At 34.5% G+C, this 16,878-nt stretch overlaps 3 protein-coding genes across 3 annotated transcripts in view; 1 reads left to right on the plus strand and 2 right to left on the minus strand.

Moving 5' to 3' along the window:
* The window catches only part of LOC100182399 (feline leukemia virus subgroup C receptor-related protein 2-like), a 20,772-nt gene extending 18,456 nt beyond the window's left edge, over positions 1 to 2,316 (plus strand). Inside the window, exons 10-14 of the mRNA XM_026833855.1 lie at positions 800 to 863; positions 1,006 to 1,116; positions 1,254 to 1,359; positions 1,946 to 2,057; positions 2,138 to 2,316. Coding sequence (XP_026689656.1) covers positions 800 to 863; positions 1,006 to 1,116; positions 1,254 to 1,359; positions 1,946 to 2,057; positions 2,138 to 2,199 — 455 coding nt within the window. The 3' untranslated portion in view covers positions 2,200 to 2,316. The remainder of the gene's footprint in view (positions 1 to 799; positions 864 to 1,005; positions 1,117 to 1,253; positions 1,360 to 1,945; positions 2,058 to 2,137) is intronic.
* Positions 2,317 to 2,420: 104 nt separating this feature from the next.
* Positions 2,421 to 4,813, minus strand: LOC100175870. Its single transcript, XM_002121696.5, has 5 exons — positions 4,501 to 4,813; positions 4,236 to 4,436; positions 3,941 to 4,095; positions 3,585 to 3,744; positions 2,421 to 2,842 (listed from the first exon to the last, which is right to left on the minus strand). The coding sequence occupies exons 1-5, from the start codon at positions 4,618 to 4,620 to the stop codon at positions 2,462 to 2,464; spliced, it is 1,017 nt and encodes a 338-aa protein (XP_002121732.3). The 5' UTR covers positions 4,621 to 4,813; the 3' UTR covers positions 2,421 to 2,461.
* Positions 4,814 to 5,447: 634 nt separating this feature from the next.
* On the minus strand, positions 5,448 to 15,275 carry LOC100186938 (cytoplasmic aconitate hydratase). The gene is made up of 21 exons (XM_002126745.5): positions 15,123 to 15,275; positions 14,849 to 14,947; positions 14,395 to 14,563; positions 13,941 to 14,078; positions 13,469 to 13,538; positions 13,183 to 13,366; positions 12,580 to 12,719; positions 12,182 to 12,353; positions 11,855 to 11,955; positions 11,457 to 11,573; positions 10,755 to 10,914; positions 10,359 to 10,494; positions 9,945 to 10,029; positions 9,523 to 9,679; positions 8,937 to 9,061; positions 8,421 to 8,525; positions 8,000 to 8,142; positions 7,371 to 7,518; positions 6,930 to 7,052; positions 6,432 to 6,617; positions 5,448 to 5,989 (listed from the first exon to the last, which is right to left on the minus strand). Exons 1-21 carry the CDS (start codon positions 15,130 to 15,132, stop codon positions 5,879 to 5,881), a joined length of 2,679 nt encoding a protein of 892 aa, XP_002126781.1. The 5' UTR covers positions 15,133 to 15,275; the 3' UTR covers positions 5,448 to 5,878.
* Positions 15,276 to 16,878: the final 1,603 nt, after the last annotated feature.

The following is a 16,878-nucleotide window of genomic DNA, read 5'->3' on the forward strand; positions in this document are numbered from 1 at the left end:
ATGTAGCGCTATCACATATTCGAATCTGTATCGGGAGAAAATTCTATAAATATATTTTTATGACGAATATTAATATTCAGTTATAAAAAAAAGTTGAAATTAATTTTTTTTTCGATGGGGATAACATGCTAGTGACCTACATAGATGTATGCGTAAGTTATATTTTCGCAAAAAAAATCGAAAATATAATATTTATATGATTCAAGTTATGATCATACTTTTTTATATTTAACATCTATCCCCGCACTTTTTTAAAGAAAATAATGTTTCATTTTTTAGGTATTATGTAGCGCTATAACATATTCGAAGCTGGATCGGGAGAAAATTCTATAAATATGTTTTTATGACGAATATTAATATTCAGTTATAAAAAAATGTTGAAATTAATTTTTTTTTCGATGGGGATAACATGCTAGTGACCTACATAGATGTATGCGTAAGTTATATTTTCGCAAAAAAAATCGAAAATATAATATTTATATGATTCAAGTTATGATCATACTTTTTTATATTTAACATCTATCCCCGCACTTTTTTAAAGAAAATAATGTTTCATATTTTAGGTATTACCTAGCGCTATAACATATTCGAAGCTGGATCGGGAGAAAATTCTATAAATATGTTTTTATGACGAATATTAATATTCATAATTAATATTTTTTTGAATTTTAAATTTTTCATTTTAGAATCGGTACCGCTGGGGTCTAGTTAGTACAGTTTCCAAATTTTAGGTTAGTGGTACCAGTAGAAGGTATCGAAAATGGCCGCTAGAATATCTGTATTCTAGGATCACCTTGGTCGCTTTCAGGGATTGCAGGACCTATAATTTTTGGCGTATGGCTGGACAAAACAAAAAAGTTCTTGTAAATATGATTAACAGTATAGTTACATTTTTTGTCCTTATGGAGCGGGAGTATATGTATTAAGTGTAGTTCTATTACTAAATGTACAATATACGATCTTACATAACCTCTGTTCCTTTACGTGTAATTAAATACATAACAGATGCACTTCCTCATTTGCTTACGGAATGGCACTTGTTTCGACGGCTGCATACACAGTTGTAGTTTATAGTTCCGTTGAATGGCCACTTTGGATCACAACGATTGTTTTCGGGCAAGTTACACCAAACATGATAAGACTGCATGCTTTAATTGTTTATCGGTTTCTGTCTTTTTTTAAATTTTGATACAAAGCTAAAATTAAATAGTAGGAAAGATTGGCTTCTTTAAAATCTGTTATAAATTTTACAGGATAGCTTTTACTTCGTATATGAACATTGGGATGGAAATCGCATCTGAACTTACATTTCCTGAACCAGCAAGCACTTCAACCAGTCTAATATATTCCCTCGGTGGGGTAAGATACTTTTAAATAAGTTATAAAAGAAGAGTCATTCTACTGTTATAGTCATCCACTATTATATGTATCATATATAGGGTGGGGGAAGACTCTGGATAGGCCGTACCCAATTAATAGTCGAACACACATCACAGTGTTTGTTTGACAGTATTCTCCAACACAGTGCGCGGCAAATAAGGCTGTAACTGTTTTCAAGTATTAAAATTCGCTGTTGAACGATTACAATATTTCGTATTGGATTATTAATTCAGCATCGTAGTTAAATAAAGTAGGCCGAAATATTTACTATACTATGATTTTGTCTCATACAATTAGTTTTGTAGGAAAACCTGTGGTATGTATATGAGAAAAATATAGACATGGTAAATATGTTTTAATAGAGCGATAAGGTCGGTAAAAAATACTGTTTTAAAATTATTTATTCAAACTTTACATGACAAAGAAAGTAGCACAGCCCGTTTATTACGGCGAAGTAACCACAAGTTGCAGACCACGGTACTGTTATAAAAAAATGTCCCATCTTACCCCACTTTGTAATTGCTTAGGTTTTTATAGTCAAACCTTTGCCACTGTATCTTTCCAGGTTTTTTGTCTAATTGAGATGGAAGTTGCAAGAGCAATTATGGACGCTGGGAATATCCTTGGTTCTAATATTTTTCTTACAATGATGCTTTTGGTCGGATTTATAACAACGCGTAAGTTCAACATACAACGAGCATGCAATGTGTTATTGATAGGTGCTTTAATTTTAAGAAAAAAAATGCTTTTTCGGCAGTTACTATAAACGGTGAAATGAAACGGTACAAGGCCAGCACAGAGGTGGTGGACGATTCATGATGGTTTTATATGCAGTTTATTTATTTATTTCGCATCTTATGCTTCCGTGATACATCTTTTGCAATATTAATACTGATTGGTTTTGTTTGAAAATATGAGGTGTGAGTTACGTTTCCCGTAGTGTTTCCGCTGTTTTCGTTATTGAGTACAATACCCCACTATATATGTATAAGCTTGTTTTTAAATATTTTGCAAGCCCCTGGTACCGGCCAGTCCTATTGGGTTTCAGCTTAAGTGCCTCATTATCACGTGACCGATGACGTCAAAACGCTGGGAGCAGTTCATCCACAGCAGGGTCCATCACACTTTTGCTGGAAAGAAGTTTACTGAGCTTCAATCGATCGCGTTTCACCTTGTAACAATAAACCCACGGAACGTCCCTATCACGGTCACGACATATCAGTCCATTTGTCACCGCTATCTCGGTGAGTTCATCGCCCAGAGGTGTGACGTGGTAAATCGATGGCCTTGGGGTTGACCCAATGGAAGAGCCCGTTTCATCGACGGTCTTGTCCAATGATTCTAGCTTCATTGGATGCAAGGGAGCACCACTACCCGAAGAACTAATCCTTGTTCTCGATTTGGTGTCTGGTCCGGCATGCACAACGTCAGGGGATAGTTCGAGCTGGTTTTCGGATGATATCTGTTGATAAAATACATATCAAGACATGCGAATAGTGTATTAGGTAAGCCACACAGCAAATAAAGCACATTTTAAGTCTGTGATAGTGTGAAAACATCCGAAGCTTATAAACTCATTTTTATGTCATACAGTAGAATGGGAGACACCTTCAGCACATAATATCCAAATAAGCTGACCGTGTTTTAAACAGTTAACAACGGTCTATGAAAGTCGTGACAACACGGTTTTATAACTGTTTGAGTGGTATTTGTTTACTACCAATTGGGACAAGAAAATAAAACAAAAAGGTGTCCCATATTCCCCCGCCCTACTAAATCTACTAAAATTTCCAACATCAGCTTTTTAACAACTGTTGTAAAGGATTCATCGACTCGTCAGTCAGTATTGTATTAATATGTAGGCCACATCAAGTATGGTTACCTGTAGGATCAACACAGGTTTTAACAAAGGTTTTATACAAGCCCTCGCTGGCACACAAAGATATATTGTATAACGAAAGTGGGCAAGAGAATTGTCTATAATTGTTTTCTCGCTTGTTGTGAAACAAAGAACATAAGAATTCGTTCGCTTTAAAAGTAAGGTGTAATCTTACAGATATTTGCGTTGGGCGTATTTAGGTAATATGAGCCTCATTTATTATCTATAGTGTACCAACGTGGTCTATATTCGCTGATTAGTACTTTAAAAATCGATGGGGTGTTTTGCCAAAAACTTTACAGTTAATTTTGTTTCCTATACTTACTTCTCGCCTCACACCATACTTTTTTGAGTTCCCTCCTCGCAGTAATCTAGGCGTTGCTGGTAAACCTTGTCCCCTTAGTATTTCCAACCTTGACATTTCCGGACCATTGTCGCTTGAAAGTCTCCTCGGTGAACGTCGTGAAGAAAATGCGTTGTTGAATCTGTGTACAGATATATTATCAAAAGCTTTGTAAATATTCCTTTTGTATTTAAGCGGTTTTCTCTCATAATGTTTATAACAATTGAGATTAACAGTTCGTATACTTTTTATGGTTTTAATATTTAAGATAATACATATGCCACGATTAATTTAGTTCGTTCTATTAATATTATAGCAAAATTGCTGTTGCCCTGTACCTTGCTGAAGAGATCTTTAAATCCTCGTCACTAGCAGCATGATCTGCAGCTACAGGATTGCTCATAACTCCTTGATATTGAGCTTGTGCTTGAAACACGCTTGCATCAAAGCCGACCACTTTGGCGAGTAACTTCCGATTGCTTTTTAATTTTTCCTATGCAACAACTTATGTTTACCATTCCAAATAACTGTGAAGGTTTTCTTAGTAAACCTCAATTGTATCTTGTATATAGCATGTGACACTTAGTACCTAAAAGTCAGAGTTCAAGAAGAGTTGGAGAGTTTATTTCTCACCTGGGCGCTTGGAAGGAATGTCATGTTAGTTGGTGCTGGTGCAGATCTAGGTTGTCTGTTCGTGCTGCAAGGAATTGCATGAGCTGATAGGTCTTGGACATGGGAAGAATCTTTCACCAAAACAGACCTCGATTTTAATTGACTCGCCCTCGGTCGGGCGTGAGACATTGTTGCTGGTCTGCTAGGTATGTTTTCGTGCATCTGAAGTAAAAGGATCGTATTTCATATATCGTAATATAGATTAAAAATAATGCAAACGATATACCTCTCCAACAAGCAGCGGTTTGCTGCTTATTTCTGCGCCTCTTGGAAAAGGCGATTGGATTTCCGGATGTAGCACAGCGCTCTGTCTACTAACTGGTGTTGATTTACCTCGAAACACCATGCTTACTTTTTGATAAACCGTTTACTGTCGTCTACTTTCAAATGGAAGCCAATGCAAAATTTCGTCAGCGTAAAAAGTTTAACATGCAGCCCCATCTAGCGAACGCCATAGAAAATTTAACTGAAATCGTGTCTCATTTTGAACAAATGCGTCGAGCGCAAGTTTACCTCTTTGACGTCAAAATATATTTTTCAATATGGAATATAGTAGAGTAGGAGCAGATAGGACACCTTTAACACACAATATCTAGATATCCTGATTATGTTTTAAACAATTAGCAACGGTCTATGGGAGTCGTGCGGATACGGTTTTATAATTCTTTGTTAACCACCAAATAGGACAATCAAATAAAACAAAAAGTGTCTCATCTTTCCCCGCTCTACTATATATATCAAAAATATATAGAAATGTGATTTTTTTTCACGAACACGAAAATTCCGCCAACATTCCTTTCTCCTGCAGTTTATTCCTGACACGAAAATTTATTCTATTCTGTACCTGTATCGGACATCTTGTCTCAGACATTTTTTATGGTACTCTTTTGGGAACCTTGTACAGGGATCAGAAAAGAAAAAAATCGTTTTAAGCTATACTCTTTCACGTTTTATTGGTTTAGTTCGTAACACGCAATTGTTTGTTTATTAGTTTCTTTCACTACGGGAAAATTTACAGAAATAAGTGTATTTAAAAATCTGGCTCAATTGCGATTATATGTCTCAGGGTGTAATACAAGTATTAAAATACAGCTTTCGTTTTAAACTTTTAAATTAATTTTTAATTCGTTGCTAATTACGCGGTTTATAGAAGCATGGTACAATCAAGTGTACTTGTATTATAATATCTTCTATTTATTGTCCTCATATTAACTATTATTATAACGTAAAAAAATTTACTGCTGATGGAATGTGCGTTACAAACCTTAAATATTCGATGCGAACACGAAATAAATGCGAAGAAAAAAAAACGAACACCTGTTTTCAATATACTTTGTATTTTTTCTTATACTGATTAAGGCAATAAAGCGCTGGTCATATTTGTACATTATAGTCTTTGCATAAACAACACACGAGCATTGCACCATTTACCACTCTTGGCAACACAGCGGTGCATTTTTGGCCAAACTTTGTTCAAATTTAAAACGCCAAATTATTAAGTTTAAAAAATAGAATTAAAAGTACGGTATTTAGACGTGACGTCCTACCAGCTACGACCAGTAGGCAATGACGTCACTGTACATGGTTGCGAAGTTATGACATCATCATATCATTGTTCGTATCATGTAGTTAAGGATTCCACCATGTTTGAAATATGAAAGTTCAACATCGGTGTCGAACCGAACTTTGCAGTTGATTTTCTTTCCACAGTTTGTCTGGAGTTTGAATTTAAAAACAAATTATGAAAAAATCTTTAACACTGTTTCTACTTACAACCTGAACAACCTATATACAGTTGGGTGGGGCGAGATGGGACACCTTTTCATTCTATTTTCCGTCGCATTTGGTAGTAAACAAAGAACATTCAAATAACTATAAAACCGTGTTCTCACGACTTCCACAGACCGTTGTTAATTGTTCAAAACATGATCACGGAGGAAATTATGTGCTAAATATGTTCCTTTTCCCTCACCCTACAGCATATACTATAACAGTGTTGAAAAGTAGCATAATTATTTTTTTATTTGTTTTAAACAAACGTTTAAATACACAACGAGGCACCGACTTCTAAATGAGCAACAAAGCAGTTACTAAATAGAATAATTTGGATATGAAATTTACTTTTAAAAAAGCCAAAATTTTGCACGCGGTACTCACGACAACGTCAATGACCATCCCGGGTTCGATTTCGTCGGGTAAGTTCACGGTGAATTTCTCCTTACCAGTAAGCTTGTACGAGTCAGCGTTCTCACCTTGTTGAAACTGCAGAGGTACGATTCCCATCCCGATGAGGTTTGAACGATGAATACGTTCATATGATTCGGCCAGAACTGCTCGTACACCCTGTGGTTAAATGTGTGATAAGTGGAATTAATCATGAAATTATGACACTACACTTGTCTGCACTGCATGCTGTTTGTATCCCAGCTATTTAATGCTGAATGTTTGAACTGGTCAAAAAAGTTGAGAGATTTTTTTACAAACACAATTAACATAAATCACAAATTTACTATAAGGATGTTATTTTTTCTATTTTCTATTTATCAAAATTATATAATATAAAAAACATGGCACACACTATTAACTATTTCTACATTTTTCGCTGTTACTCATACAGCTCTATTAATATACTTGTCATTAAACATAAACACATACCAGCATCCATGGTCCCTTAGCTGCCCAATCCCTGCTTGAACCACTCCCATAATCCTTACCAGCAACAATTATCAACTGAGTTCCATCATCTTTGTATTTCATTGCTACATCAAACACATCCATCTGTGGTGAGATTTAAACGATTCCATTTTAAAGTAGGTAGGATTTTGTACATACTACACACAGTAGCATTAAATAAGTTATCATTAGATTGAAGCAATTGAAAACAGGGTAAATTTAAGATATTAGCTTTAGTTAGTCTGTAAAGTCAGATTTAAAAAAATCATAAGAATAAACTTAAAAAGTGAAACATGTAAAAAAGGAAGAAATAATTTCAGTAAAATTGAGGTTTATTTGATTTACAACCAAATAAACCCCACCTACAACGCAAAATCCAACCATCAATAACATATAAATATGAAACACATCTTCATGACTCACCTCTTCTCCTGTAGGGATGTAGATGGTCTTGGGAGCCTCGTGTCCAACGAGTTTATTCTTCAATCTGATGTTGGCGAATGTTCCTCGAGCCATCACTGCATCGTTTCCACGACGACTTCCATAAGAGTTGAAATTCCGAGGTTTTAATCTAAAACAGTTGGGGACATTTTTAGAGAAATAAATTTTCAACATGATTTTTTAAATGTGTTTGTACGTTTTTAAATGTGTTAATTTGAATTCAATGCAATAAATAAATCAGCATGGTTGTTTTATATGAAAGTTTCTTTAAATAAAATGATCAGTCATTCACTTTTATTATGAGAAATAAAAATGACCATAATTAATGACAATATAAAATTAGTATTGGCAAGTAACATCATATTACAATTACTATATATCAGTTGCTATTTATGCATTTCTATTCATATGAACCATAAAAGTGCGTGTGTGACCTTTCATTAATAAAACAATAAACATTTTACAGAATAAAGATTTAACTCTCTATCCCCTTCACAGCATGGCATATTCTACTCAATAAAGATGATTCATTTCGCACCAAATGCCAAGGGAGTTAACAGCTATTGAATAGAAGTTCAAGTTTAACCCCGAACCCCAAACTTTCCACCTACCCCCTCCCAACCAAATATCGGGCGGCTGGGCAACTTCTGCTGATGGATCCAGCAGGTGAAATATGATCCGTTGTTACACTGTCACCGAGGAAAAGAAGAGCGTGAGCATCTTCAATCTTCTGGAAGGACTGTAACTCCTTCGTCTGTTTTAAATTAAAAAGAAGTTAAAGCAGAATAAAAAAACAAAAACTAACAAGTATTAGTTTCAACTTTTTGTTTTAAAGACAAAGTTCATTTTTATTTTAAAGACAAAATTGTTCAGGTAGGGTACAAAACAAAGACCCCACTCTAATTACATTGTATGTAAATTCTGAAAACTAAAATTCTACATTATATAGTGCCTAAAGAAATGTTTTTGTATAGTTGGTCAAAAACTCTAACAATATAGTAAGTGACAACACAACTTATCATTTGTGCCCACCATGCCTTTGAAGAAAGGTGGAGATTGTACATATGTGGAATCAGGATTCCATGGATACAAAGTACTTGATGGGGCTTCCAATGACCTCCATTGTTCATTCCCATCCTATTATGGTGATAAATTGAAATTTGGTTCTACTAAAAGTGATTTGTTTTATTAAATTTATAAGATGTGCGTAGTTTATAATAACCAACGCATAACTTTTGACTAACCCAAATGTTTTTTTCCTGAAAAAAAGTGCTTTGTTACTCAAATATTATTAAAGTAAACAGTAAAAATATGTCGGATATTTAGCAAAGATACCTATTTAAAACAATCAACTCGTCAAACATTGCAAACTCACATCATTTATTTTTATTATAATTGACGAAGACTATATTGGTTAAAAAAGCAGAAAAATAATAGTTAATAAAACAATCCATGGCCAAATTTCATTTTTTAGTTATTTTTAAACATATACATGAAAATATACTTTATTAATGAAACACAAAAACAAAAAAATCAATTCCAACATACTTGAATTTTGGCGTAAACTTCTTTGAACATATTCGGTAAAACAGATTTTTTTTCTGTTTCTTGAATATCAGATCTAGATGGCCAAATATCGCGCAGATAAACCGATTTGCCATCTGTTCCAGTACCTGGTTACATGCATTAGATGACCGGTTACTTGATACCAATATTTATATTCTGCTGATGTTGCTACCAGGCATAATATTTACCAAGAAATTGTTTTCTGCCATAAAAGTGAATATTTTATGTCTATGCATGGCAGAAGAAACATTCATTTAAATAAAATCTGTTTTATTTTTTACATTAGAAGTTCTTGGAAACTCATTATTATGATGGAGATTTACTAGAAAGAATTAGTACAATAAAAAGTTGTACATAAAAAATAGTTTTAGAGGTAAATTACATTAGTATAATTATGTACATTAATTTAAAAAATACATACATATATTCTACAAAAAAAATAATTAAACAAATTAATAACAACCATATTTTAATACTAACAATCTGTCTTAAAAATTAGAAAAAGCCAACTGCATAAAAAAAAACTAAAAATACAGAAGAATTCCTAATATGAACAACATGAACTCACCAATTGGATCTTTTTCAAAATCAATGAGAACAGTTCCAGCCAAGGCATAAGCCACAACAAGCATGGGTGATGCAAGATAGTTTGCACGAGTGGAAGAATGAATGCGACCTTCAAAGTTACGATTGCCCGACAGCACACCGCATGCTACTAAGTCACCCTAAATAAAAAGATTTCTTAAAAAACAGCTTCTTGCAAATGTTTTTTGCAGTATTATAAAAGTGATTTTCAAACTATGGTTGGTAAGATTTATAAAGTAGGTGTGTGAGATAAACTGTTGAACGAAATCACTATTTATTTCCTGAGCAAATATTGGATTGCAGGATTTGCAGGTAATAACTACTAGGTATCATATATATGCCAAATAGGGTTTAAAACATAGATGAATCAAATGACTACGAAAAGTTATTTAATATTTGACTTACATCGGCAATTGCTTTATCCACAGGTTCAGGCAGCGGGCCACTGTTTCCTATACAAGTCATACAACCATATCCAACTATGTCAAACCTGTTTAATACACAATATGTTAGATTTGTAACAGGTTCCGGTGTGCCATTACTCAACATTGCTTCATATTTATCTTTACACTTGAGACATCACATGATAAACATGACAAGAGTTATTCCTATTAAATAGCATGTTATATGTATATGTACAAGCATTGTCTGTTGTAGTATAACAATTAGACATGTAGCTGAACTATTACACTATTTAATTTGTTTTCTTTAAGTAAGGAACCATCCTAGTTTTTATTCCACAAATGATTTACAAAATAACATTCTTAACTTGGTGAGAAAAATAACATTCTTTTAAATATTGCAGCAAAAAAATCTCACCCAAGTTTCTCAAGAAAGGAAAGGACTCCACTATCTTTGAGGTAATATGTGACCACACCACTACCAGGAGATAAGCTGGTCTTTATATAGGATGGCACGGATAAGCCAGCTTGCACTGCATTTCTTGCCAGCATACCTATGTGTAGAATGATTGTATTAAAATGATTTTTTTGAACTTAATAAAATCTAATGCATTATATAATGTAGAATTCATTTTACAACCATGGTCAATCTGTGTAAAGAGTTACTGTTAAACCAATCTCAAAACAAGCTTTATACGTTTTTACAAACAACACAAAGTGTAGTTGTACAGATTCCAACATAATATTGCGATGTAGGTTTGGAATAGAGATTACAAATTGAAAACCAGGTGTTTATATACAACAATCATATGACCTGCACCCAACATAACAGTTGGGTTGCTTGTGTTTGTGCATGAAGTGATAGCGGCAATAACAACACTTCCATGTTGGAGACTATATTCCTTTCCTTCATATGAGAAATTAACGGATGATGATAATTTCTCATCTGGAATCCCGAACCCTTTGAAACCCACCTGTGTGTAAATACAAAGAAATACAAGTTTGTTTTTTACCTTTTTGAAAAAATTGTTTTAAATATAATAGCAAAGACCATTGTAATTCTGAACCATACAATCTATCTTGCTGCAAATGTGCAAAAACAAATGGTTAAGCAAACACACCGCACCGTGGCAAAGTGGTTAGCGTACCTGCCTATAACCCGGAGGTAATGGGTTCAAGGCTCGACGCTGCTACCATTGTGGATGTATGTGTCCTTGAGCAAGACACTTAACGACAATTGCTCCAACCCAGTGGTCACTGATGGGTTGTCCAAATTATCAGCCATACATAAAATGAAAAAATCCCCCCAAAAAATAATCACCCACAAAGTAACATACATGGTAACTCATAAGCTGGCACGTGGTGTTAAACCCGTGTGATAACGACTCCGGCCACGCGAGGATAAAATAAGTTACATCCATTCATTAAAACAAAACCAAGTATCGAAGACTGCATATGAAACAAACATAGTCAGTCGGTAATTTTTGTGAGTAAAAACATTTTAGAATATACTTACTTTGCTAGTGAGGCACTGAGTAAAGTCAGTCTTCATATCAACGACAGCGACACGGTCGTGGGGTCGTTTTGGACCACTTAGTGAAGGAACAATACTTCCCAGATCCAACTCAGCTACCTGTGGTTGTGGGTAACGTGGGTAACACAAATTTAACTTTTTGCATTTGTTTATAACCGAAAGAACTAGTAGCGAATTGAGTGCCGTTGCTCGTTGGTAACACACATTTGTATCATAAGTTCTAAGCTGAAACATTTATATATATATATGTAATTTCTTTATTTTTGTCTTAATACATGTCTACATAAACTTATTTTAACAATTGTAATTTCATACATAGTAAAAATTAGAAATTATAAATGAAAAAATCATGAAATATATTTGTCATTTTTTGGACAAACCTCTGAAAAATGTGGGTCTTGGTTTTCATTGGAATAATCTCGGAACAAACCAACTGCTTTCAAATACGTTTCTACTCGTTTAATTTTCTGTTTTTCTCGTGCTGTAAAATACAATTCATGTAATACGATGAATGTGGAATACTTGAAGATATATTAACTATTATTTTCTCCATGTAAATAATGAATGGTGTATGGTGGTACCACAGTCAGGTTACAACTGTAAGAATTAGTTAAAATGCAATACAGTGCAGGCAAAATTAGGTACTAAACTTAAACACAAGAATACATATAGCCTTACACCTCATAGATTTACACTTAGTAATTTACCAGTTTGAGTAAGGTAATCCAAACTCTGACTGTCGACAGGGAAGAAGCCAACAGTAGCTCCGTACTCCGGACACATATTCGATATCGTGGCTCTGTCTGCGATGGACAACGATGCAACACCTGGTCCAAAAAATTCCACAAATTTTCCAACAACACCCATTTGACGAAGGTTCTGCAGAGATAAAGAATAATTTTTGGATTTCCCACGGGAAAATGCACAGCAAGCTCCGTAATTGTAAATTAAATAACAAAATGAAAGCCTAGCATTTAACATCTATTAACTTAGCTTGCCTGTTTCAATGATAATAGCACTCAAAACAGAAAAAAAAGTTTTAGCAGTGTAGTTTACAAAGGAATTAAAACATTTTATAGTTTTTATAAAAATGCTTTGAAGATACCTTAGTTATAGTCAGTACAACGTCAGTGCTTGTAGCAAGAGGGTTGATAACACCCGTTAACTTGTAACCAACAACTTTGGGTAGAACCATTGAGATTGCTTGGCCTAACATTACCGCTTCCGCTTCTATACCACCAACACCTGCCACAAACTACAAGTTGAACTCTGATGAAGGAAATGAAGGGAAATTATGTGGTTTTGCTGCAAAATGGGTTGCATACAGATGTAGTTTGAAATCACAAATGTATTGCCAACACTTTTGTAATAGTTGAGGATGGTAGTAAATAGTAATATAGTAGGGTGGGGGAAGATGGGACACCTTTTTATTCTATTTTCTCGTCCCATATAGTAGTTAATGAAGATTATTTAAAAAATTATAAAACCGTATCCTCACGGTTCCCATAGGGCATAGACCGTTGTTAATTGTTTAAAACACTATCAGGATATTTAAATATTATGCGCTAAAGGTTTTCCATCTTACTCCACAGTACTATATAAACAATGCTGCATCAAGAAATACCAACATTATAATAAAATACAATAATTTATAAAACTAATTTTGAAAACTAAATATATTAAATATAGTTTGTAGAATAAACCTCACCCCATCCAAGCACACCAAGTCCGTTAATCATTGTGGTGTGCGAATCTGTACCCACTAAACTATCCGGATATAACCATTCATTCTCATCAAACACAACTCTTGATAAATACTCAAGATTCACTTGATGCACAATTCCTGATCCTGGAGGAACAATCAACATGTTCTGGAACGCTCGTGCTCCCCACTAGAGGGTAGTAAAGAGTTGTTCAATTCAAATTAAAAAAAAAAAAAAATATGTAAATTTCACTTTAAAATTGTTACAGCATAATAAATATTCTTAATATACCTTTAAAAATAAAAATCGTTCATTATTTCGTTCAAACTCTTTTTCCAAGTTCTTCTTAACAGAATCTTCACTAGGTAACAATTTTTTTTAAGAATATTATATTTATATATATATATATATATTAAAGTTAAAAACAAAATATTTGCCCATTAATCATTTGAAAATGTGACGTGTCTGGTTTGACAGGTTAAAGCTGTGGGGTTCGTTGTAAAAATTTCATGGCTAACAAAAATATAGACACAAGGTCACACAAACCAAGATTAAATAGTTTGATTAGTGACAGGTTAAGCAAATATACCATGTACAAAGTCCAACAGATCAGTCATGTTAATTATGTTGAAATATACCCGTATTTCAACATTGAGACAGTACAACTCTTCAGGGTAACACTCTAAGTGAGACACAGCTTAGTAACTACTATGAAACAGCTTATGTTGGTTGTTGTTATAATGGTTGTTTACAAACTACCTACCTTCTGTTAAAATCAACCTGTACTGAATGATCAATGACTAGATCGACAGGGCACACAGGGTTGATTTTTTCCGGGTTGCCTCCCAATGACTTCACAGCATCTCTCATAGCAGCGAAATCTACAACAGCTGGAACACCACTGCAAACAATTTACACCATTTCCATTTGAACTTGCGTAAAAAAACGGGCTTTCAGGAAGAGTTGAAAATATAACCCAAATGTAACAGAAAACATACATTACCAAATGTACAAACAGATGCATTTTAATATAGAAAATATTCAAAAGAAATAAAGAAATGAAATAAATATATGGTATAGATGATAGATCTAATCATTATGTAATTTTCATTACCTAATCAACAAAATATCTGTTATAAAAATTGAAAAAAGTAAAAACTTGGTAAAGTAAAACTATGAAAATACTTTTAAAAATTAAATTGTCAAATTAATCTCACGTAAAATCCTGTAGCACAACCCGCGCAGGTTTGAATCTTATTTCAACTCCTTCCTGTGATGTTTTCTTCCATTGCGCAACATTTTCAATGTCAGCTGCATTGATTTGGAAACCGTCACAGTTACGAACCACAGATTCAAGCAGTACCCTTATAGAGAAGGGAAGTTGTTCTGAACAAAAAGAAAGTTAAATATAACATTGCATGGTAAAGACTACTAAGCACGTTAAATATTTTACACACAATTTATTATTAAAAAACCCTGACCTTTTCTCTCGATTTGCTCAATGTTGTTGATAAACAAAGTATGTTTGTGTTCAAACTAATTAATTATATACAAGCAAGAGCATAAAAGTCAAGTGCAACCACACATAAAATAAATAGCCTTTGCCATAAAAATCTGGCACAGGACTCCTTGAATAAAAAGTATTATAAAATATTAGAACAGAAAACTTACCAAACTGATCTGGAGTGGTAACTTTAGTGATGTCAATAAACTTGAAGTTCTTTCCATCGATGGATAATGTACTCAAGAACTGTTCTGTTGAGCTGCTGACTAAGTATATATATAATATATAACATTATAGGTTATGTTATGTACTATGTAGTTTAAGTTACAAATATGAGTTTAAACATTTCCAAATAAGACTTTATAATTCTGCTAAATTAGCCAGTAGATTGAACATATTGTATACACACCATACCAAGTCAGCAACACAATAAAAGATTACCTGGACCCATGAGTGATGTTTCAATCTCCAAGTCCTGTTTAATTTACTAAAAACCCTAATTCGGTAATATAATGAAACAAAAAGTCAAAAGCCTAGCCTGGTAAATTATCAAATGATCATTAAGTAAGTACGACAGTACGTGACAAGAAAGAGGAAGTGTGTTTGCAGTAGTCCCTAAAGAAATTCGATACAGCTATCAATACTACACATATAGCGCCCTAAGAGCATGATACTACGGTTTCATGACGTCGTTCGACCAAGGTGATTCTAGTATATAGTGCTTAAAACTCAGTGGCCATTTTCGATACTTTTTACGTCCAGGTAGCGTGGGTAATGAATGAATGTAACTTATTTACTTTAGTTTAGAGCCTAGCATGTCCGGGCAACGACAGACGTTAAAACATGGGTGCTTTGTTTTGTGCTTAAAACTCAATTTGGACAAACCAATAGTGACCATTGGGTTGGAGCGAATGTTATTAAGTGTCTTGTCCACGGACACATACGCACACAATGGTAGCAGTGACGAGCCCTGGATTCGAAACTGCTAGATTAGAGGCAGGCGCGCTTACAACTTTGCCACGGCACAAGACATACACTACTTGCCATATTACCTGGTAAATAGTAAGCAAACACGAGGTGTGAAATAGAAAACCCGTCGTTTTAGACTATCCGCCACGGAGGATAAATAAGTTACATACATTTTCACTAATTCATTGAAATGGATTCCAGTCCGATACTAAACTTGTTATACAGTAGGGTGGGGGGAGAGGGGACACCTTTTAACTTTACTTTCTCGTCCCATTTGGTAGTAAACAAGAAACATTCAAAGAGGTATGAAACTATTACCATCACGACTCCGATAGACCGTTGTTAATTGTTTAAAAACGATCAGGATATTCAAAAAAGGTGTGCCATCTTCCCCATTCTACGTTTATATCTGATTCATTCACATATCTTTATTCATACCGAACAAGTGGCATATACAGCACATTGTGTAAGCTGCATACAAAGTAACGCGTAATATTGGCGTGTGAGCGCAAATTTAAATTTACAGTTATGCGTGAGCTATTCTGTACCTACTAAGTTATAACTATAAAACGTGCGAATCACAATCAAATTTGATATGATATCATTTTTTATTTGCAGTCTAATAATACGATGTCATAAACAAGTTACAACGGGCGGTGTTACTTAGTTGGTGTCTGCATCAATTCCCCACTTGTTGATAAAGTAGGAGTGGTGCATCTTGATCATTCGATCAGATAACTCAAGCTCACGATACATCACGAAATCACCGATTGCTCCCTTTAAAGGGACGAGACCACGAGGATCAAGATCACCGATGCTGAAGCGGACGTCGCCTGGAGATGTTCGAGACTCGAATTTGGCCAAAAGTTTACCGTTACAATAAACGCTGCTTGCTGCTGCTCCACCTTCGACGTTCCATTGGACACTGAGCACATTCCAGACTCCGATTGCGCCGGGATTTGCTTTCTCAGGAAATGTACTGATTTGAATGTTGTTTCCAGTGGTTCCGGATACCATTAGAGCACGAGTCGGCAAAAAGCAAATAAATTTATCGAAGCCATAGTTGTCGTGGCCGAAAATACCATTTCTTACCCAGTGAGTGTTGGCATCAAAGCCATCAACGCGGAAGACGATAAATACAGTGAGCAAATCTCGCTGGCCACTTGCTGGGTTCAAGTCTAAGTTGCCGAGCAATCTTTTGTTTCCCACACCATCGAAATGCATAAAA

The sequence above is a fragment of the Ciona intestinalis genome, chromosome 3, assembly GCF_000224145.3.
Source record: "Ciona intestinalis chromosome 3, KH, whole genome shotgun sequence".
NCBI classification, from domain to species: Eukaryota; Metazoa; Chordata; class Ascidiacea; order Phlebobranchia; family Cionidae; genus Ciona; species Ciona intestinalis.

Excerpts from the sequence above, each read along its gene's own strand:
- LOC100175870 (XM_002121696.5), bottom strand. The coding sequence starts at position 4,620 with ATGGTGTTTCGAGGTAAATCAACACCAGTTAGTAGACAGAGCGCTGTG. Across the intron at positions 4,437-4,500 it reads AACCGCTGCTTGTTGGAGAG|ATGCACGAAAACATACCTAG; the intron begins GTATATCGTTTG and ends CTTTTACTTCAG. Across the intron at positions 2,843-3,584 it reads AGTATGGTGTGAGGCGAGAA|ATATCATCCGAAAACCAGCT; the intron begins GTAAGTATAGGA and ends TTTTATCAACAG.
- LOC100186938 (XM_002126745.5), bottom strand. Across the intron at positions 9,680-9,944 it reads TGGATAAAGCAATTGCCGAT|GGTGACTTAGTAGCATGCGG; the intron begins GTAAGTCAAATA and ends CTTTTTATTTAG. Across the intron at positions 7,519-7,999 it reads CGATATTTGGTTGGGAGGGG|ATTAAAACCTCGGAATTTCA; the intron begins GTAGGTGGAAAG and ends CAACTGTTTTAG.